This window comes from Mustela putorius, unplaced genomic scaffold (genome assembly GCF_011764305.1).
Source record: "Mustela putorius furo isolate JIRA1106 unplaced genomic scaffold, ASM1176430v1.1 tig00000430_pilon_pilon_pilon, whole genome shotgun sequence".
NCBI classification, from domain to species: domain Eukaryota; kingdom Metazoa; phylum Chordata; class Mammalia; order Carnivora; family Mustelidae; genus Mustela; species Mustela putorius.
This window is the reverse complement of record NW_025421377.1, coordinates 22,648,586-22,670,694: the sequence shown is the minus strand read 5'-3', so window position 1 is coordinate 22,670,694 and position 22,109 is coordinate 22,648,586. Positions and strand designations below refer to the sequence as shown.

At 36.7% G+C, this 22,109-nt stretch overlaps 1 protein-coding gene across 1 annotated transcript; it reads right to left on the bottom strand.

Annotated features, from left to right (window-relative positions):
- ALB (albumin) lies at positions 1-17,416 on the bottom strand. The gene is made up of 15 exons (XM_004766289.2): positions 17,218-17,416; positions 16,262-16,319; positions 14,962-15,094; positions 12,539-12,750; positions 11,827-11,959; positions 11,238-11,335; positions 9,768-9,897; positions 8,640-8,854; positions 7,344-7,476; positions 6,062-6,159; positions 4,684-4,822; positions 3,833-4,056; positions 2,085-2,217; positions 1,392-1,458; positions 1-172 (listed from the first exon to the last, which is right to left on the bottom strand). Exons 1-14 carry the CDS (start codon positions 17,294-17,296, stop codon positions 1,417-1,419), a joined length of 1,827 nt encoding a protein of 608 aa, XP_004766346.1. The 5' UTR covers positions 17,297-17,416; the 3' UTR covers positions 1-172; positions 1,392-1,416.
- Between the last annotated feature and the right edge of the window lie 4,693 nt (positions 17,417-22,109).

The window sequence follows — 22,109 nt, the reverse complement described above, 5'->3', positions numbered from 1 at the left end:
TCAGATTCTTTTCATTTTTTTATTAATTACAGCACAGAGAAGAGGGGCAAAAATGTTTAAAGAAATTTGTGTTCTTTAGTCAGAGGGTTGGTTTCACACCAACAGAAAAGAAAAACAGATGAGTAAGCTCTAGGTCTTCATTTCTCTTTCTTTCTCTTACTCTCAGGGCAGACTGAAAGGCAAAAAGAAAAATATAAGTACTGTTTGCAAAGTGGTATGAGTTTTTGAAATCTATTCAAATGAATGTTGAATTTTTTGGATTGTCTTCCTGCAATTTCCACTAAAGAAAATCATTCAGCCTGTCCTGGACTCTGAATTCTTCTCTTGGGCTAGGGGAGAGGACACACCAATAATATTGTAAAGTCCTCCCTTTGTCACTGGTGTCATCATCTCCTCAGGCTTCAAAGTCCCAAGCTTTTCATCATCACTTCTCAGAGTCACTTGATTAACACCTACTTCTTACCTAAATTAATTACCAACAAAACAAATGTTTTTTCCAAGTTAGACCTTTCAGAAGAAAATCTTGCCATTTAGTATGAAAACAAAACTACATCTTGAAAAGATCAAACTCACAGGACATACAAAGTTGCTTCCTCACTTGAATGCATGATCTGTAGGTACTACCAGGTGGGCAAAGAGCAAGTGAAAACCTCACAGTGGGGACAGACCTCATGTCAGTTTGGAAAATATGAAAATAATTCATGCTAGAAAATAGCTGGACAATCTGCTTTAAAAAAGAGAATCGATACTCTCTTTCTTAATTTCCCCCAAAATATGACAACAAAAAGGGGTGAAATATGTTTATGTTCAAACGTTTAAATTTTAAAGTGGGCCTTAGTAGTAAGCTATTCACTATAAAGTGCAAGTTCACATAAGGTAGGTCTGTCATACTCTTCAATGAAATCAGTCTTCGACTGGACTGTTAGATTGAACCATTCCACTGTTTTTTACCTTAAAAATGCACTTTCATATGGTCCAGCCTGATACCTAAAATGCCCACTGCGAAACCACTGCTCAGTTGAATGGTTCTGTCTACTGTGTCCCATTAGGTCAGAATGGGACACTGGCTAACTCTCAAGCTTTGGTTTGCATTTTGAATTGTGGATCCACTTCTCAAGAGCTGGGTTGTCCTTGTAAATTATGGAACCCATGTCTATCTGTGCCTTCAATTTCTCATCTGAAAAATGTGAAAAAAATGACACTCAATTTAGGCAACTATTCTGAAAATTAAATAAGTTAGTATATATAACGGTCTTAGACATGACTAGTACTGGTCTATGGGGCTCTTGGCAAATGGTTGTCAATATTTGCCATTTTAATAGCAACTATTATAATTACTTTTTTATTTTTTATAATTACTTTTTTAAAACAGAAATTCAAAGTATAGTTACCTGAGATGTTTGTGATGATGTTCTTTTAGGCTAAGGCAGCTTGAGCGGCAGCAACAAGTTTTGGACCCTGAATACAGAGAAATGACAGATTTGGGGAAAGTGTAAGCATCACTATTACAATAAAAAGTTAACATTTATACAGCCACTTGTGATTACAAACTAATTTTACATGAATCCCATTCTTTAATTCTAGTTTAGTACCAGAATCTCTACAAGGAAGCTTACTGACATCCATTGTTCCCAAAGGAATAAAAACATCACCCTCAAGTCAGAGGGGAAATATTAAATGATTCAGACACTTAAATAAATTTCCTCCATTAAGCTATAACATCAAACTCAGATTAAACCCAATCACAAACCAGCACTTTTCAAGAACATGTTTCAATAAATTGATATTTTGTTCAAAGACTACAGCCTTACAAATATTTCTATCTATGTTCATAAACATCACAACCTTGGAAAAAGAATAAATTCTAGGAACATCTACTGATATGCTCCAGTGCAATAGGAGGTAAAAAATGAGAGACATTTAAGTAATTTTGTCAGATAATTGTGTAATTCTATGTATAACTGGAATAAGATTCTGGTCCTGAATGTACTGTGTCCTTTGGATATATAAACCCCTAAGCCGTGGCCAGATCAAATGCAACAAGAAAGGAAATTAGCCATATTGCCACGAAGAGACTCCAGTACCTCCTCAGCGAAGCAGCCCTCTTTGTTCTCAGCTGCGCAGCACTTGTCCACAAAGGCTCCAAAATCCCCCATAACAGTTTTCAGTTGTTCTTCAGTTGCCTTGGGTTTGTGTTTCAACAGCTCAACAAGTGCACTGTATTTGAATGAAAACAAAACAACAGCAACAAAAATCAGGAAAAAAGTTGACCTCCATAAAGAAAGACATGGAATGAGTAAATCACAGGATTAAAAGGCACAGTGTAGGGAATAGAGTCAGTGGTACTGTAGTAACGCGGTATGGTGGCAGACGGTATCTACACTTATGTCAAGTCGCTATGTTGTACACCTGAAAATAATTTAATATTGTGTGTCAAATATGCATCGATTTTTTTAAAAAGGGAAAGAGAAAAACGGAGATGGTAAAGACAGTTGTATTATTGTTTAAGTTTATAAGTCTTAAAGCCAGGCAACTCTGAGCTTGAGGCCCAAGCTTACCACTATACGATTTAATATTCTCATTTGCTTAATGAGGAGACTAAAAGCCATCTTCATAGGGATGGTGGAAGGATCAAATGAGATAATCAATGTAAACTGTTTGACATAAGTAATATCAATAAATCTCAATAAGTCAACAGTCAGTAAGTCTTGTCAGTAAGTCTCTAGGAAGGATATGTCATTGCACTTATACATTATTCATATTTTAGAAGCTTTACCATATTAAAAAGAAAAAATTTTATACCATAGTGAATTGAATTTTCTAGTGATTTAAGAGCTGAAACTTATTCTTAAAAGAAATCAGAGGAGCAGACAAACCATGAGAGACTGTGGACTTTGAGAAGCAAACTGAGGGTTTTGGAAGGGAGAGGACTGAGAGGATGGGGGAGCCTGCTGGTGGGTGTTAAGGAGGGCACGTACTGTGTGGAGCACTGGGTGTGGTGCAGAAACAATGAACCTTGGAACACTGAAAAAAATATAATGAAATTAAGATGTTTTTTTAAAAAAGCTTAGTTATCTTGTTAGACTCCATTTAAAAGTTTCTAATCTGAAAGTGTTTATGTTTGGTCCATGAAATTTACCCCCATTTAGTTAATATTGGGAAGGCCATAGGTAATAAAATCATCTAAACTTATGTGAGCTGGTGGTTCTAGCTCCTTGACATCCACAGAGATTAAATAGTGCTAGAGAGATAAGGGTTTTGCAATATTATTCATAAGTCTATGGCTATGATTAGAACCCCCAAGATGATAACATACAGTGCTAAATTTCATGCACTTGTGACCCCTATTGAGAGCAATAGGGTGTACAGCCTCAGAACTCATTTTTCTAGATGTTTTTCATCCAACTTGCATTCTCAAAAGTTGTATGTTGAGGATATGCCTTGTCTGTGGGTTGCCATAGAACAAACTTAAAATAATCATTCATGCCTAGAAATATATTCTCTTATGATTTCTACTGACTAATTTGACATTTGCACAAATCCATCAGTTAATTGTTCATCTTTTTCTACTGGACTTTTCTTAAGACCTTATTCCACTCTAGCTTTTATCCACAAGACCATTCTGAATGATTTGTAGGGAAGATTCCAATATAGAGGTTTATTGCTAAGAAAACAAAAAGCTATAGATTTTATTCTTGACATTTGTATCAGCTTACTAATAAGATCAATACTTAAATACTATTTTCCAAAAAAATATAATCACTACTTCAGAAAAAGTTACAATTCTCACTCCCAAGACTCTAAAAGCTTATAGTAATGAAATACTACTCACGATTGTTTCTTCACTTGTTTCTCAGCATCGGGAAGTGTGCATAAATCTGCATGGAAGGTGAATGTTTCAGCATTAAACTCTTTGGGAACATATGTCTCATCGCCTGCCAGAGCAGAAAAGCATGGTCGTCTGTTCACCAAGGACTCCGAGCAGCATTTGGTGACTCTATCGCTCACTGGGGTCTTCTCATGCAACACGCACAACCGGTTCAGGACCACGGCCAGCTGAAGGACAGTGCGGGAGAGCAGACATTCAAAAGAAAAATAGCAATAGTTTTCCCTTTACTTTCCAATGGACCAAAGACGTATTATATTTTACCTAGCAATAGTGAATCCAAGGTCGATTGGAGGAAGTGATTTTGTTTCACTTTAGAACTACAGATAATGAGGGACTTTTTAACATATGTTCTCTTTATGTCTACATTTTATATCTTTATGATATTCTATCTAAAGATATTCTCTTTGTATCTACATTTTAATAATTCTGTTGAGAAAATAATTGATTTAAATAATTAGATGTGAGTCCTCAGATATGTACAGGAGTGGGAAGGAAACAGTCTTATACAGACACACATTTTTAAGAGACCCCAAAGAATATGAAAGTTTTTTAAGTTCCAGGATGAAACATTGAAAACTCATGGAATTTTGGTCAATTTATCATTTGGGGGATCTTGGACAAATCTTCATGCAGGACAATAGAGGTGACCAAGTCCTGGGTGCCACTACCAAATACACACACATGCACGTGTATGCGCACACATGTTAGTTCACCCCTGTTTCTGAAAGTAAGCTTCGTCCATATCTAAAGGCAAAAATCCATCATTATTAACTTATTATACTTGAAAGACTTACATAATCTTCAGCACAGGACATTCTTTCTGTTTCGGGTTTGGTACAACACTTGGTGCCCACTTTTCCTAGTTTTCTTGAGACCTCCACAAGAGTTGGAGTTGACACTTGGGGGAGTTTCTTGGTGTAACGAACTAAGAGCCTGGAACAAAATCGCTCACATGTTTTCATGTTTTCTCTAACATAGCAGATCAAGCAGAGAACACTTAGCCAAAATTAACTAAAATAACTATCCATTCATAAAATCACCTTTGTCTCCAGGTTGGTTGAATAGTATAGGGGAAGACCTTGTCCTGAGTAACTAGTTAAGCTTATCATTGTTTCCACCTGTGCTGTATCATTCTAGGAAAGTAACTTATTATAATTCAGTGATATTAATATATTTATTTATTGCTTCTTTCTTTCCATAAAACCTACTGGGGTCTTAATATATATCAGCACCCTGCTAAATTTGAAAGGTAGGTATAAGTTTTCTCATCTATAAAACGGGAAAAGTTATATCTAACTCATAAGGATGGTGCAAGTATTAAATTAAAATAAATCAACCTGGCATGGGACCCAGCACATAATAATCACTTACTAAGAATTCCAATCACCACTGAAAGTCATTTATGGCTGCAATCTGCTCAAGGGAAGAGATGATATCTGGTTCACTGTTGTTACACCTAGCACCCGTAGTTGGAAGGGTGCTAACATAGGTAAACCAAACAATAAATATCGACTGAATAGATGTGTCTCTTATCTTTACCTCCACAGATAAGGCTCTATGTGGATCAGGACATTAGTCCATCAGCTTATACATTACTTCTTGAGCTACTATTATTTAAAGCCTACCACTTCCTCCTTTGTAAAGCATTGCTACATTTTGGTTGCCGGTAAGCTATTCCTTAACCTCCAAGGGGCATCCTCATTTCCTACATTGCATGATTGGCTATTTTCCCTTTTCAATCTCAAGAGACCAGTTTTTTAAACTGCACTCAAATATAGGCCTCTCCTTCCCATTAATCATTTTATCTCTCCCCCTCTAGTCTTTCTTGATGGAGAGAGATTAGAAGGCTATAATGTATTTTTGTGATAAAATTTCCATGATAGGTAGTATACATATTAAGTCTTCAATAATTACAGCTTGATCAAGAAAAAGAAAACAACTGGGCGCCTGGGTGGCTCAGTGGGTTAAGCTGTTGCCTTCGGCTCAGGTCATGATCTCAGGGTCCTGGGTTCGAGTCCCCCATCGGGCTCTCTGCTCTGCAGGGAGCCTGCTTCCTCCTCTCTCTCTCTCTCTGTCTGCCTCTCTGCCTACTTGTGATCTCTCTCTGTCAAGTAAATAAATAAAATCTTTAAAAGAAAAAAAAGAAAACAACTGATAAACAAAAATACTTACGCATTTTGGAAGCCATATTCTCCAAGTTTTTCAAAAAGTTCACAGTTTACTTTGACTAAATTCTGAGGCTCTTCCACAAGAGGTTTAAATTCGTCAAACTGAAAGATGAAAGAATTGTGTCAACAGAATTCCACCTGAGCACCACACACAGGTTCTTTTTCACGACTGCAGGCAGAATGAGATCCTTCCTCCTTCTGCCCAAAGCCATGTAAATAGATCTTTGATGTCAAATTTATCACAATATGTCCAAACTGTTTATTTGGCAAGGGTGTATAGTATAAGAGATTAAGACTACTCAGGCTCTGGACTGTGACTGCTGGTGTCTGAGCTGGGCCGTCCAACTCACTTTCTAACTGTGTAATTACACCTCCCGTATTTCCAAGCTTCAGAACCCTCACTGTTAAAATGAGAATTAACAAAAAAGAAAGGAGAAAAGGAAAAATAAAGAAAGAAAATTCGGATAAAGATGGTATTCACTTTAGAATTGTTCTACAAACCATTTGAGTTAATGAAATTAAAACAGTGCCTGGTAGGTAATAAAAGCTTAGTAAATAAATGATAACTATGGCTATATCATTATAATTAAGCCAGCTCTCCAGATGGATTCTGAGTTCCCTGAGATAAGAGATTTTACCTTGGTCATAGGCTCCAGTATGGTGCCCGGCGTATAGTGAGTTCTGGATAGAGGAAAGAATAACTTTCCTGTGATTCTAAAGTTTGGAAACCACTATATATGCCGGGAGTGTTAAATAGCTTAAACATGTTAAAATCCTCTTAAAGCATCGCTAAATATGGCCCAAATCCTCAAGGTTTCCCTTCCTTACTTCATGTCTTATAAATCAATTTCTACACTTTTTCCCCCAGATCTGAAAATATTCTAAATGAATAGATTTCATAATCGTCCTTAAGATGCTAATTCTTGATAGTTGATAAATCTTGGGATCTGATTAACCTTGTATCTAAGCTAAGTCTCTTAACTTACAATTCAATTTATCTTATTTTGTCCTCAGGAGCATTAAAAAAAAAGAAAAAGAATGACGAAGATTTGTGAAATTAGAGATTGCTCCCTTCAGATCTTTCCTTTCTTGGCTCTTCTAGGTCTTACTAACCATTCTATTTAGAGTTATTTTTTCTGTAAGGTTTAAAAACACAGGATTGAAGCGATGTCAAGAAAAGATCTAAATTGCACTATGTAGCAATTCACATGCTTGGATTACTTCTCTTTCTCATTATTAAGGATCATGAGCGGGAGCACCACACTGTTTCCCACTAAGGAACCTACCACTTTGCCATAGCAACTAGGAGGATCAGCAGTGGCACAACACTTCTCCAGAGTGGCTTCATATTCCTTGGCAAGTCTCAACAGCAAAGAGACAGAGTATTCAGGATGCCTTCTTGAATATTCATACAAAAACCTAGTTCAGATGAAAATAAAATAGATTTCATTGGGCAAATGAGCAAGAAAGATCACATAACTCACCTCAAGAGTGACTGGTATCCCAAAGGTCTGAATTTGACTAGACCCCATGCAGGGAAGCTTCATGGCTAAGAGGCTGCAGTTCAGAATTACAGCTACCTGCATTCAAATCCTGCCTGTGGCACTTAGTTTGCTGTATCACCTTAAGCAACTTGTTAAAACCATCACAGCCTTAGTTGCCTTCTCTGTAGCACGTGGATGATAACAGTACCTATCTCATAAGATGGTTTGCGGAAAATACATGACGTGATCTTTGTAAAGTACACACTGTGTGGCACATATTAAATGTTTGATGAGTGACACCTAATATTATTATGTATATTTCTTGTAACTTGGACTATACCTCAAAAGGGTTCTGATAAATAAATAGAGATGTATTCTTGAATTTTTCTTTTTCCTCTTTATAGTAGGGAAATCTTGAAGGGTACACGATTTTGTGAAATATATAGCAACATTACACTATTATAATCCAACAATGAGAATGCAAAGTTTATCACCACACTTACTGATTACATATAATCACTTATTTTGTCACTTAATTTCATGTTGCCTTGCCATGCTACTGTATTCCTGGTCTGTTCAACCAAATATAAGACATGTGGTAGCAGACCGCAAAATTCCTCTTATACTTCCTTATATAGATAGATAAATGGGAGGTAGATAGATAGATAGATACAGAAATACAGTGATGTAAAGATGTACTACATATATTCACACATATCTATTATAGTAATTTCAAGAAATACTCTTTGAAGGAATAAATAAATAAATAAATAATATGTTCATAATTAATGTATACAAAAAATATTTCTAGAGTATTCCCAAAAATATCCCAGAAAATGAATGGGGTCAGAATAAAGATAGAAACTTCTCTATTCTCTTCTCTACTGTCTGAGTTTTTGCCTTAAGCATATATTAATCTGTAATAATTTTTTAAACTAATCAATTTTCTCTCAAAATTTAAAAGCTAGGAGAGGGAAGGATAAAGAAGCATTGTAGACAACATGGAAACTGTAGCAATGTCAAAGGAAAACCTGGTTTATCTTTCCAAATCCCGAGACCATCTAAAAACTATGGAAAGATTATTCCTTATCCACTTACGTGCCCAGGAACACATCTTTTGCCTCCTGATAGTTTTTGCAAACCTCCTTATCTTCAACAAAATCAGCAGCTAATGGGGTCAGGTCACCAGGCAACTCATCTCTTTCCACCTCTGCAAGGCACTGGGATTTTTCCAACAAAGGCTTATCACAGCATTCCTTCAGTTTAGTGGAGATTGAATCCTGATTTTCACATATGTACTTGGCCATATCCGCCTATAAGCAAGTCGATAAAAATTTTTCAATGTAAATGGACATCACTGCACTTTCTCCCCAGATCTTTATTATGTTGGCAAAATATGTTTACTGTGTTCTAAGACCATACATATACCAACATGACTTCTATAAATACTTTCAGTTCATGTTCCTAAGACTAGGGACTCAGAACTACTAAAATATTGTCAATTAATTACAAAAGACTGGTCAGTAACAAGGAGCCATCTCAGTTCTTATTAGTTTTATACTTTGACTGTCAAGTCATTTAAGGTTCTAAATTAAAACTCAGTACTATTTTTCCAAATAGTCCTCTCATGCATTTTGAAACCAAATAACTAAATAAAATGTGAGAGATCTTTGAAAAATTAGTCAAAGACCCATAGTCACAGGCCCCACTTACGCATATAAAATTTTTGTCTTAAATTTTTCAGAAAGTATTCTGAGAGATTAAGATGCTAGTATTTGGTCATATTTTTAAATTTGGAAAAAAGTGATATCATGCTAAATATGTGTATAGTTAACACAGATGGTTAACTAAAAGAGAATAAAAAGGTGGAAATTACATAATTTCCAAAGATCTCTTTAGGTGGTAGCTCTTCTCCAACTCCACCCCCTCCCAAAAAGGTCTGCTTAGAAATCTCCCTTGGTAGGTGCTGTCAGTGTAAGCCTTTGTCCTCACAATATGACTGAAAGGGTTACAAATTAGTGAATGTCTTTGTCAGATCATTTAGTGAGTGGGATAGCCAGGTTAAAAAAAAAAAAAAAAGGTACCACAAGGCAGGGAAAGAATTGAGCAGATGAGACATAGAAAACAATTTCAACCCACTATCGGCCCCATGGATAACACAAAGCAAATTCATCCTACCAGCTGAGGCCCGTAAGTTACTAACAGAGCAGACTGTGGATTCTTTACCCTGTCATCTGCACATTCAAGAAGGTCACCATGGCAGCATTCCTTGTGGACTTTGGTAAGATCTGTCACCAACTTGGAAACCTCTGCAAAGTCAGCTTTGGGGAATTTCTGGCTCAGGCGAGCTACTGACCTAAAAAGAAAATTCCCCTTGTGAAAACATGATTAACATGTCAAAGTATTAGGAAAATACTACTCAAAACAAGAAAATTCATGATAAAATAACATATAGATATAATTTGTAAAAATCCATTTGTTCTTATTTTCATGCTAGTTCTGAACCACATGGTTATCTGAGAGCAAAATGTTTCCTTAGGTCACAACTAGCTATTGTAAGGGTGTGTGTGGTGGATAAAAGTCCAGCAATTCATGAAAGTGGAAATCAAAGAGAGATTCTAGAAGGGGCAACATGTGGAGAGCTATCCGGTTTGAAGCCCAGACCTGACTTCTAGATGTGGTTGTGTCACTCATTAGCAGTGTGACACTAGGCAAGTTACATAGCCTCTCTGAACCTCAGCCTCTCCACGGTCATGACAGCATGCTACACTGAAGGACTGAGGTGAGGACTAAATCAGTCAATCCGTATGATTGACTGAATGAACCAAGACATTGATCCAGCGAGGCATCTAAGCCTCCTGCCAACAGGGAGAAGGCTAATATCCACGTGCTTTCCCAAATCATGTTAACATTTCCTCCTTCGGATCAAAGTTCCTTCTTCCCCCAAACCAACCACAACCTGTTCAACTGCATTTCATTTCATGTTGGGGGTGTTTGGTTTACTGATTTAGTTAGTTGATCTTGGTGGCATGGGGGTAGGGATGGCCGGCAAAGATAGCTCAAACGATGGTTTCTGGAGAGCTTAGAATGTCTGCTATTTTCATTTTATCTCTTCTTGCTGTTCATTGTTGACTAGCAAGTGAGGGATGGGGAAGGGGATTTCTCTTGGCTTAGAAATTGAAAAATGCTCCTAGAACCAGTGAAGGAATATAAAAACAGAGACCCAGACAAAACCAAGGGATTAACAACAGAGCTAGAGCTATGAGAAAATGAGAACTAATCCTGATGGCTAAATTAATTACCAGAACATAAAAGGAAAAACATTTCCAGATAATTGGTGTTGTTTGGGGGAATAAAATTAAGTAGCAGACCCTGATAACTGCTCTATAGAAAGAGTGGATCATTAGAATAAGGTCCCTAGTCTTTCTAAAAAAAGTGGAATTTAAAATATTGTCCTAGAAGGACAAAAAAAGATACCTTCTAAATTCTGTGACCACCTAGAAAAAATGTGATAAAAAATAATGAGGAATTGTCACTGATGCTTGGATTTTCACCACTGTCAAATTTCTACATTTTAAACAACCAGGAAGATGTATGTGAAAGTATCTCCATAAAATGCCATATAAATGTACATTTTTGTCAACTGAACCATAACCACTTACATCATTATAAAGATTCAAACTAAGTTTAAAATACCATGCTTTGAAGGCTCTATCTCCGAATTTCTGGAGGCTGGCACACTTGAATCTTTCTCTGGCAGATGAAACCAGTACTTTTTCCCTCAAAGCCTCAGTCTGCAAAAAGAAATGATTTGGGAGAAATTAGAAAAGGAAAGTTCTATGCAAAGCACTCCCTCATAAGTTCAGATAAGACTGTGCCGAATTAAAATTTAAAGAGATCATTTACACCTAAATTCCCAAGCCACCTGCTATTAGCAAATAATTATTTTGCTATGCAGGGAGAGCAACATCAGTCTGGTCCTATTGGAAAACTCTACGCAGTTAGGAACCAGAATAGAGACATCACCAAGGAAAAGGGCGCTGACAGGAAATGTGGAAGAGAGTCCACTAATACCCCAGAAAATATAGCTTTGCTGAGTTCTCAGTTTTGCATATAATTTATCTCAACCCCTCCTCCACCAACTCTCACAACTCCCTAGAATAGGGAGGAATGCTTTTTTGACCATGTACAGGAGTTTATATCAGAGACACAAATTCCCTAAATCTAGCCATGAGATGCTCAAAGGTTTGATGTGAATCAGTCCTCCCGTTCCCCTGCACAATACCTTGGGTGTCAGACAGGCAGCCTTATCCGCAGCTTGGCAGCATTCTGTAAAAACTCCTTTGTATTGTTGAGTATAGTAAAGGAGTTCCGGGGCATAAAAGTAAGGATGTCTTCTGGCAACTTCATACAGGTATCTACATTTTCAAAAAGAAAAACGGGCAGTCATGTTTCTACAGCAAACAGTGGTATGGGAACAACTGTAATCAACATTCTCACCTAATCTACCAGCTAATCTCAATATGTACATGACGACTTGCCTTGGTCATTCTGAAAGTCAGTGAAATGTTGAACTTCTGTATATAAATTATGTCCAGACATCTATATGTTTTATGTATATGTACACATATATACACACACATAGGTATAAAATAGTTAAACTTTGGTGATGCAATGTTTTTGACTAAAATGAAATCAATTCTGAGAATAACTAAATATATATCTTCATCATATTTTATCACAGACCAATCTCTCCATTTTTGTTTTGTTTGTTTTTTACAGATCATGTCCTCCTTCAACGAACTCTAAAAGCTCTTTGATCCCATTTTTTTCATCCTGGATAATTCTGTAGTATCAGATCTTACTGCTTTGAAAATTGTCAGAATAAAAGCTTCAAAGCGTTCATGTCAAGAATATTTTTTACTATAGTAACAGCTATAAGTCTTGAACTTTTTTCATAATTTTTCATTTTGAAACATAAAAAGCAGATGACTTACTTTCCCAGAAACTGCTGTTCATTTTCCTGAAAGGCAGTGCACATGACCTCAGGGTCTGGGGTCACCAGCGGAGGGAAGCCTGGGTTATCATCCTTGTGAGTCAGGAAGCACTCATTTCTCTCAGGCTCCTGTTTCTCACAGCAGTCAGCCAGCTCGCCATACTTTTCACGAAGAGAAGCAACTGTACACAGTTTGTCTCCAAAGAGAGTGTGCTAGGTGGAAGAAAGCAGGCTTCAGGTCACCGGGAGATATTTTATTTTCTTTGTACCCAAAGAGCAGTATAAAAAATTGAAAGTATGGGTAAACCTTGGTTAGGAAATCATATGCACATATACTTTTTTCTCAGGGTTAGAGAGTTTCCCTTGATTTGGCCATGTATGGGAATTTTGTAAGAATTGACCATCACCTGACTACTTAGGGTAGGTAGGGCAGAAGGGCAACACAAAAGAATGAACATGGCACTTATTTCTACATAATGCTACAGGTTAGGAGAGCTGATTAAAAAAAAAAAAAAAATCAAGGGAAAATAATCCTCTAAGTAGCAAGTGAATTCACAGTAGGGAAGAAAGTATTCAGATAGTTTTTCATTTGATGTGCTCCTTTCTGAAAGGTCCAACTTTTAAGTAGATACTATTCAAAAACTGAAGAGTAACACAATTTACTGTATATTAATTATTATGTAAAATGTAGATCTTTTTTATTCTAGAAACATTTGCCTCAAAACACATACCATTAAATGTATTCTTTCTGTCCCTATTAATTTTTTATTATAAAAGTAATTGGCTCTGCAGGGAAAATATACTGCTGAAGATAGAATTTATTAATTTTCTGAAAAATACATTTTTAAAAATTCATATTTATAGCCATAACTTTGTGTTAAAAGTATTGAGTTGAAGTACGGATTCTAACTGGAGAGAAAGATAAATAGAGAGAAAGAAATAAGAGAGGGAGAGGTGGGGCACCTGGGTGGCTCAGGGGGTTAAAGCCTCTGCCTTCAGCTCAAGTCATGATCCCAGAATCCTGGGATTGAGCCCCACATCGGGCTCTCTGCACAGCCGGAAGCCTGCTTCCTCCTCTCTCCCTGCCTGCCTCTCTGACTACTTGTGGTCTCTGTCTGTCAAATAAATAAATAAAATCTTAAAAAAAAAAAAAAGAGGGGGAGAGATTTCAGTGATAAACACTGGCCTTGCCCTGGACAGGTATACACATGTTAAGTGGTGAGAGAAACATAAACCTCTCCCTGAATTCAACACCTACATGGAAATACCAAAAGTTCAAAGTCCTTCAAAATGAATAAATGCCTATTTTTTATTCTATGTAAAAATATAAATATCCCTAAAATGAGGACTATATCACTGTACTATTATTTTACCTAAGAAACAAAATCAACACAGAAATCAGGTGAGTGTCTCCGGAAGTTAAAAACCACGCTCTCACCCCCTTACACTGTTGGTGGGAATGCAAGTTGGTGCAGCCACTTTGGAGAGCATTGTGGAGATTCCTCAAGAAATTAAAAATAGAACTTCCCTATGACCCTGCAATTGCACTCCTGGGTATTTACCCCAAAGATACAGATGTCGTGAAAAGAAGGGCCAACTCTACCCCAATGTTTATAGCAGCAATGGCCACGGTCTCCAAACTATGGAAAGAACCAAGATGCCCTTCAACGGAGGAATGGATAAGGAAGATGTGGTCCATATACACTATGGAGTATGATGCCTCCATCAGAAAGGATGAATACCCAACTTTTGTGGCAACACGGATGGGACTGGAAGAGATTATGCTGAGTGAAATAAGTCAAGCAGAGAGAGTCAATTATCATATGGTTTCACTTATTTGTGGAGCATAGCAAATAGCATGGAGGACATGGGGAGTTAGAGAGGAGAAGGGAGTTGGGGGAAATTGGAAGGGGAGGTGAACCATGAGAGACTATGGACTGAAAAACAATCTGAGGGTTTTGAAGGGGTGGGGGTTGGGAGGTCAGGGTACCAGTGGTGGGTATTAGAGAGGGCACAGATTGCATGGAGACTGGGTGTGGTGCAAAAATAATGAATACCGTTATGCTGAAAATAAATAATAAATAAATTTTTAAAAAATTAAATTCAAAAAAAACCCACACTCTCACTGTTAACCTCACTGAAAAGAAATCAAACCTCAGATTTTAAAAAGAGACTTCTACAAATCACAACTGTCCATTTAAATACACTGTAACTGTTGTACGTGGTCTTCCCAAAGAAATGTTTCTAAAACTGTGAGTCTAGCTGGACCATCTCTGCCATAGAAGAAACAAAGGCTATCCTCACTTCTGAGAGTCACTTACAAATTAATAATTGAGGAAACAAAAGTGGCATTGTTTTTCCTTTGAAATGATCAGGATTACTTATAAGAAGAAGAAATAATACTCAAAATCAAAATGTACTTACAAGGGATTTGCCGCAGTCGGCCCCAGACTGGTCAGCAGCACAACCCTTTGCAAACTCAGTCATTTCCTTTACTAATTTCACATGGTCTTCAAACGGGCACTGCTGGAGATACTGAGAAAAGGCAACCAGCACCCTGAAACAAAGGACAAATATAAAAATGTAGCATGGGGCACGTGGGCGGCTCAGTCAGTTAAGCGTCAACCTTCAGCTCAGGTAGTGATCCCAGGATCCGAAGATGGAGCCCGGTGTGGGGTTCTCTACTCAGCGGGGAGCCTGCTTCTCCTTCTCCCGTCACCCCTTCCCCTGCTTGTGCTGGTGTGCGCTCGCTTGCTCTCGCTCGCTCTCTCAAATGAATAAATAAAATCTTAAAAAAAAAATGTAACAGGGTGAAGTGTTAATATAAAGTATCTTGCTTTATATTGCATATATCTATATATTATATATAATATATATATTTTGTATATCTTGCTGGACAACAAACTGTGTCTGTATATGTTCTATATTTTATACATCTCACTATTAGCCAGAAAGTCTATCCACATCAACTTTTATCTGAAGCCTAACCAGGCATATGTGGCTTTCTGAGCAAAGCAGACATGTATTTATACCATGTTTAAATACATGTGTGTGCCTGTCAGGAGATGTAAAAACATAGAGCAGGCAAGTGAAATGTATTTTAAATAAATCTAATTATTAAGACTAGGGACATTACCTAGGTCCTTTGACTATTTAAAACCAAAAAACCAAAGCCACACACACCTCTCACTTAATCAGGCTGTACCATGAGATTGGCCTTTAAAAAGTAAAATGCTTTCTCATTTTGTACTAGATCTAAAAATATTAAAATGTTCTCAAGAAACTACATACCTCTTTGCTAGGTAAAGGAATTTAGTAAGTGAGCCGCAAAAGGAACCATATATTAAATTCTTTCTCATGCAGGTTATGGAAGAGTTCCGGAGCCACACTGTCCAGTACAGTGGCCAGTAGCCACATGTGGCTGCATAGGTTTAAATAAATCAAAATTAAATGCAACTTTAATTTCTGACCCTCAGCTGCACTTGCCATATTTAAAGTGTTCAATAGCCACATGTGGCCAGTGGCTGCCATATTAAACAGCACTGATGCAGAATATTTCCATCAATGCAGAAAACTCTATTAGATAGGATGGTTCTAGAAGATGGGCTCCGATGACAGGGGAATATAAGAACTTCAGACTAATAACTAACACTATTAGGGACATTAAATTTGACTGCTGGGTTTTTTCTGTTTTTTTTTTATTTTTTATTTTTTTTTAACTTACAGGCCTTTGAAATGTTCTTCTCCCAAATCATTGTACCGATGAGCAATCTCACTCTGTTCTGGAGAGGAAAAAAGAAAAAACAAAACAGACTTACTTACATTCTGAAGAAAACAACTTAGTTATATAGTACTTTTTGTGTTTCTCTCCATGTGACTTAGGTATTCATTTGCTCCAAAATACTGGCCTCAGATCCCTACAGAAAATCTTGGGTTGGTGGTGAACTACTTCTTCTGCATTAAAACAGATGAGTTATTCAATCACCGATGATACTATTTGAAAAATCATTAAAATTGTTAAATACTTATAGCTTTATATTCAAACTTGGATAAGATCTAATGTTCTTGCGTTGTCTATTAACAGCTTCTGAAAGGACAGTCTAAAATGAAAAATATAAATACAAGTTCTATTTATAAGATTAACAACACAGGTTTTTGTTTTTTTATAAATCAAGATGCAGCCTTTGGGAATTGGAGCTATGAATTCTAACATCAACTATATTCTGCGAAGTTTGTCTCTCTGCCTAAGTTCCTTCATGTGCAGAAGGAAGTTACAGCTACTAAGCAATTCTCACTATTTTTTTTTTCACTTAGGATGTTAGAAATATATAAATAAGATAACTTCCTGGGCACCTGGATGACTCAGTCAGTTAAGTCTCTGCCACCTCTCAGGTCATGATGGTCCCGGGCTGCTAAGTGGGGAGTCTGTTTCTCCCTTTCCCTCTGTCTGTCCCCCCGCTGGGCTCTCTTTCTCTCAATCCCTCTGTCTCTCTTAAATAAATCAATAAAATCTTAAAAGAAAAAAAAAACTTCCTGAGGGATCACAGATACAAAATATCATCACCATCTAGAAATGTATGCTAAAGGAAAATGCTTCTTTAAAGATGCAGGGTTTTCTAAAATTTTTTCTTACTAGGAAAATAAAGTAAAAGCTGAATAATAGGAAAATAGAATTCTTACGTGCTTCTCGACGAGTCACGCCCCTGGAATAAGCAGAGCTAAAGAGAAAGAGGAGGGAAATAAAAGTTACCCACTTCATTGTGCCAAAGGCTTGTGGGGTTGATAGAAAAGGTAAGAGGAACAGAGAGAAATTCGCACTAATATACTTCTTTATCCAATAATTGTAGATTATTAACCAGACTCATCTTTGTATTTCATTGGTCCCCGACTGATTACAAAATTCATATTATTCTTGCCAAAAAAACTGTTTGACTAAATCCGTTGCGTATGTTTGCCATTTGGAACTGTTTTCTCCACAAGACGACCTTGTCAATTCATTAGTTATGTAAAACATCTTATCAAATTTTACATAAGAGTTTAAACGATTTGTCCCTATTATTCATTACCATGTTCTTTAGCTGTGATTTACCATTTGACATTTTATTTTTTAATATTTGCAAAATTCTAACCAAACCAATGACTTAACTTGGAAATAAGACTTAATAAAAGAGCTAAGCTCTGAGCTGCATCTATTATTAACTCCAGGTATGCTTTTGTCAATAAATAATGAAAAATTCACACACATACATGAGGGCTTCCGTATCTTTTTCAGTCTCCTAAAATTGTTCTGTCTGAAAAAAGCTGATGTTTCCTCAAATGCAAACTAAGAGAAAGCCACAAGAACAGTAACAATGAAAATGGATGTTCAGAAGTTCTACACTCCCATCCGGGCTGTGGCCCACATGTGATTCAGGTCCTCTGGTAAGATACTTAGATGTAATGTGGTATATCTCATGAATTTTCAGTTAAGGAGATATGGGGGAAAAAATGGATGCAATGACAGTAATGACAATCTTTACCATAAAAGGTATATAGGGTAGGAACATCCAGGTGACTCAATTGGTCAAGTGTCCAACCCTTGATCTCAGGTCAGATTTTGATCTCAGGATTGTGAGTTCAAGCACCGTGTTGGGCTCCACACTGGGCAAGGAGCCGACTGGGGCGGGGGGATATATATATATATACACACACACACACATATATATATGACAGGTTGAGGCTTGATTACACTTCTAGAGGTTAGAAGACTCCTAAACCTTTACCAGGTATCATATTCTTTCTAATCCTGTTTCCCCTTCCTTTCTCCCTTTTAATAAAAAACAGTCACATGTTTTTCTTTAATGTTACTTTTTATATCAAAATAAATTTAACATCGTGTCTGAAAACAAAGCAAAGACGATTTTCAAAAAACAATTTTTTTCCAACTGCTGCCCTTATTCTCCCCACCCAGGATTATGATCCCTACTTATGAAGAGCTCCTCTCTTGCTGCCCTTTTGCTTTAAAGATAAGGAGCTACAAATTTCAACCAGTAGGAAAATTGACTTTCTCTGATACCACAAAACAATAATTCGTTTCAAACAGTCGATTCACGTAATTAAGTAACTGAGTCAGTCAATACTGTCGGTCAACATAGGCAGAGAGACTAACATATAGGCAGAGAGACTAACAAATACTGAAGAGAAGCATCACTTTTTTTGTTACGTCACATGATGAAAGGTATATACTTTCCATGATCATATTTTATTTTATGTCATTTTCAGGTATGGGTGCTAATTAAATAATTCAAACACAGAAGAGACTATAGATACATAGAAGATAGGAGACAAGAGGTGATAGATGATAGATTAGATAGATAGAGAGATAGATATAGACACAGTTTTCTTAAGTAGCACAAAGGAGACCTGCATATGGAGTCTGACTTATCTTTCATGCCACAGTTGAACAGAAATAAAAGAATGTCTGCCTGTGGAATTGTTCCTGTTGGGAAAATATTTTAACTCTGAAAGCCTATATTAGAAAAGACAAAAAGGATACTATTCTAACTTTTTAGCTTTGTAAATAGAAAAAACAATTCCTTTCTTTGTAAATTATATTTAATATATGTATTTTTTTTGCTTCCAAAAATGAGTAAGCATCTTTATTTGAAGTCAGTGTCCAACCCTAGGTTTTCTTTATATAAATACTTGAGGAAATCTTGATCAAACATGCTATTCATATCATTGAATGTAATTGTATCGCTAATTCACAAAACCAGGCCTTTGTCATGCACATTTATACTTTGTGAATGTTCTTTCATTTAACAAATGAAAATAATATTAGTGTCACCATCTACTTTGCACAACAATACTATATGGTAATACAATGGTAAATATAGAACACCAAAAAAAAAAAAAATCAAATTCATCATTGTTCTAGAAACCTGACATTGATTTTCCTATATTTAATGAAGATTCCAAAGTTTTCAATCCCATAACTTCAAATATAAAATTAAAAACACCTGAATTTTTCCTTATGGTACCAATAAAGTGTTTCCACGGATGTATCCTTATTAGGGATTAGTAGATGGTTGAGAAATAACATACTTAATTCTTAACACTATCTGCATGCTTAAAATCTATCTTAATTAACAAGAAACACCAAAAAATACATTTTGTGGATTCCCAAAATAAGAGTTCCTGTATTTATCTTCTATTAGTTCTGCATGTACATTCTATACTGAAAGAAATAAAACCACATAACTGTTAGTTATTTCTAAGTATTCTGTTCTTCAAGCTTTTAAAATCTTATGTTTAGTTAGTCATCAAAGGATTCTGGAATGCAAGTAAATGTAAATGTTTAAACCAGGAGTTATAAATATGGCCTACAGAATCTAGTTTCTAAGTAAATAGGAAACTATCTCCAATGACTTTTAAACGTTTTCCCATTTTTGTGGAAGAATTTCAGAAAGAGAGTGTCCTTAAGAAAATTGCATCATATGGAAAGAATAATAATATTCTGATCATTTAAAAGAGAAAAATAACTCAATTGAAATATAAATATTACTAGAAATTATTAAATCTGAGTTTTAATCCCTTTTGTCCTGTGCTTTGTGTTTTTTGTTTTTTGTTTGTTTGTTTGTTTGTTTGTTGACAGGATAGACAAGCACAGTTGTTTTGTTTTTTAAAGATTTTATTTATTTATTTGACAGAGATATCACAAGTAGGCAGAGAGGCAGGCAGAGAGAGGAGGAAGCAGGCTCCCCGCTGAGCAGAGAGCCTGATGCGGGGCTCAATCCCAGGATTCTGGGATCATGACCTGAGCCGAAGGCAGAGGCTTTAACCCACTGAGCCACCCAGACACCCTGAAAAGACATAGTTTTAAAGCATATGAAGCATCTCCTTGGACTAGTCCCTCACTTCCTTGTTACCTTAATCATAATCTTAAACTTATGCCTTTCTTCTATTCTGTGGATTCCAGAAGCTTTTCAGCAAGTCATTCCAACCAGGTTTCTCTCTGGCTGGCCAACTTCTTACTCCGGTCCTTAATGCTGTTTCCCTCTGGAACAGAGCACTACCTCCGAATTACCTTCTCTTAGAAATAAAGTGGAACATACATAAAATGTGAAAAAAAAATGTCTAATAACAGCCTCAATATTTTAACAGACACTTTACAGAGACAACCACTGAACCCAAATTCACTCCAAAATACTAGAAATTTGGATCCATTTGGAAAGAAAAGTGGAGACAAGAGAATCTTTTCTTAGCCTTCTTCCTACTATCCTACGGACACGTGCAGACCCTCACTATCATGAAGGGCCTGGACTACTGTGTAAGGCATACAGAGAAGTAGACAAGTAGAAGACCCCAAAGCATGAACTAACTAGCTGAAACACTTAAGTGGTTTAATTTCTTAATTTCTTATTCACTTGTGAAGGTACATTACCCATTAAAAACAAGAAAATAAACTGTCCAAAATGTGTAGACTTTCATGGGTGTTTCTTTTTTTTTATTTTAATAATTTTTTATTTTTTATAAACATATATTTTTATCCCCAGGGGTACAGGTCTGTGAATCACCAGGTTTACACACTTCACAGCACTCACCAAAGCACATACCCTCCCCAATGTCCATAATCCCACCCCCTTCTCCCAAACCCCTTCCCCCCAACAACCCTCAGTTTGTTTTGTGAGATTAAGAGTCCCTTATGGTTTGTCTCCCTCCCAATCCCATCTTGTTTCATTTATTCTTCTCGTACCCACTTAAGCCCCCATGTTGCATCACCACTTCCTCATATGAGGGAGATCATATGATAGTTGTCTTTCTCCGCTTGACTTATTTCACTAAGCATGATACAATCTAGTTCCATCCATGTTGTTGCAAATGGCAAGATTTCATTTCTTTTGATGGCTGCATAGTATTCCATTGTGTATATATACCACATCTTCTTGATCCATTCATCTATTGATGGACATCTAGGTTCTTTCCATAGTTTGGCTATTGTGGATATTGCTGCTATAAACATTCGGGTGCATGTGCCCCTTTGGATCACTACGTTTGTATCTTTAGGGTAAATACCCAATAGTGCAATTGCTGGGTCATAGGGCAATTCTATTTTCAACTTTTTGAGGAACCTCCATGCTGTTTTCCAGAGTGGCTGCACCAGCTTGCATTCCCACCAACAGTGTAGGAGGGTTCCCCTTTCTCCGCATCCTCGCCAGCATCTGTCATTTCCTGACTTGTTGATTTTAGCCATTCTGACTGGTGTGAGGTGATCTCTCATTGTGGTTTTGATTTGTATTTCTCATGGGTGTTTCTAATGTAAATTTAGAAAGTTGTAATGTGATCCCAGTATCAGCTGTCCCCTTATCTCCCTCCATAGGCCAATATTCCCCACAACACCACTGAGACCTCACAGAAGACAAGAGGAAGAACATTCACATTATAAAAACCACACTAGATGACCATCTTTGGCTTGTTCCATCTCTCAAGTCCCTCCCTCCCTCCAAAACTCGCATGACAGAAGGTTTCCTTTTTCTTGTGGTACAGTGCCTTTTCTCACGGTACACTGGGACTGTGAGATTTACTTCAAATTT

Bases quoted from the DNA above. Each gene is read 5' to 3' on its own strand.
- ALB (XM_004766289.2), bottom strand. From the start codon at position 17,296: ATGAAGTGGGTAACTTTTATTTCCCTCCTCTTTCTCTTTAGCTCTGCT. The intron at 12,751-14,961 runs GTAAGTACATTT...TCTTCCACCTAG, and splicing joins CCGACTGCGGCAAATCCCTT to CACACTCTCTTTGGAGACAA. The intron at 11,960-12,538 runs GTAAGTCATCTG...TTGAAAATGTAG, and splicing joins GAACAGCAGTTTCTGGGAAA to ATACCTGTATGAAGTTGCCA.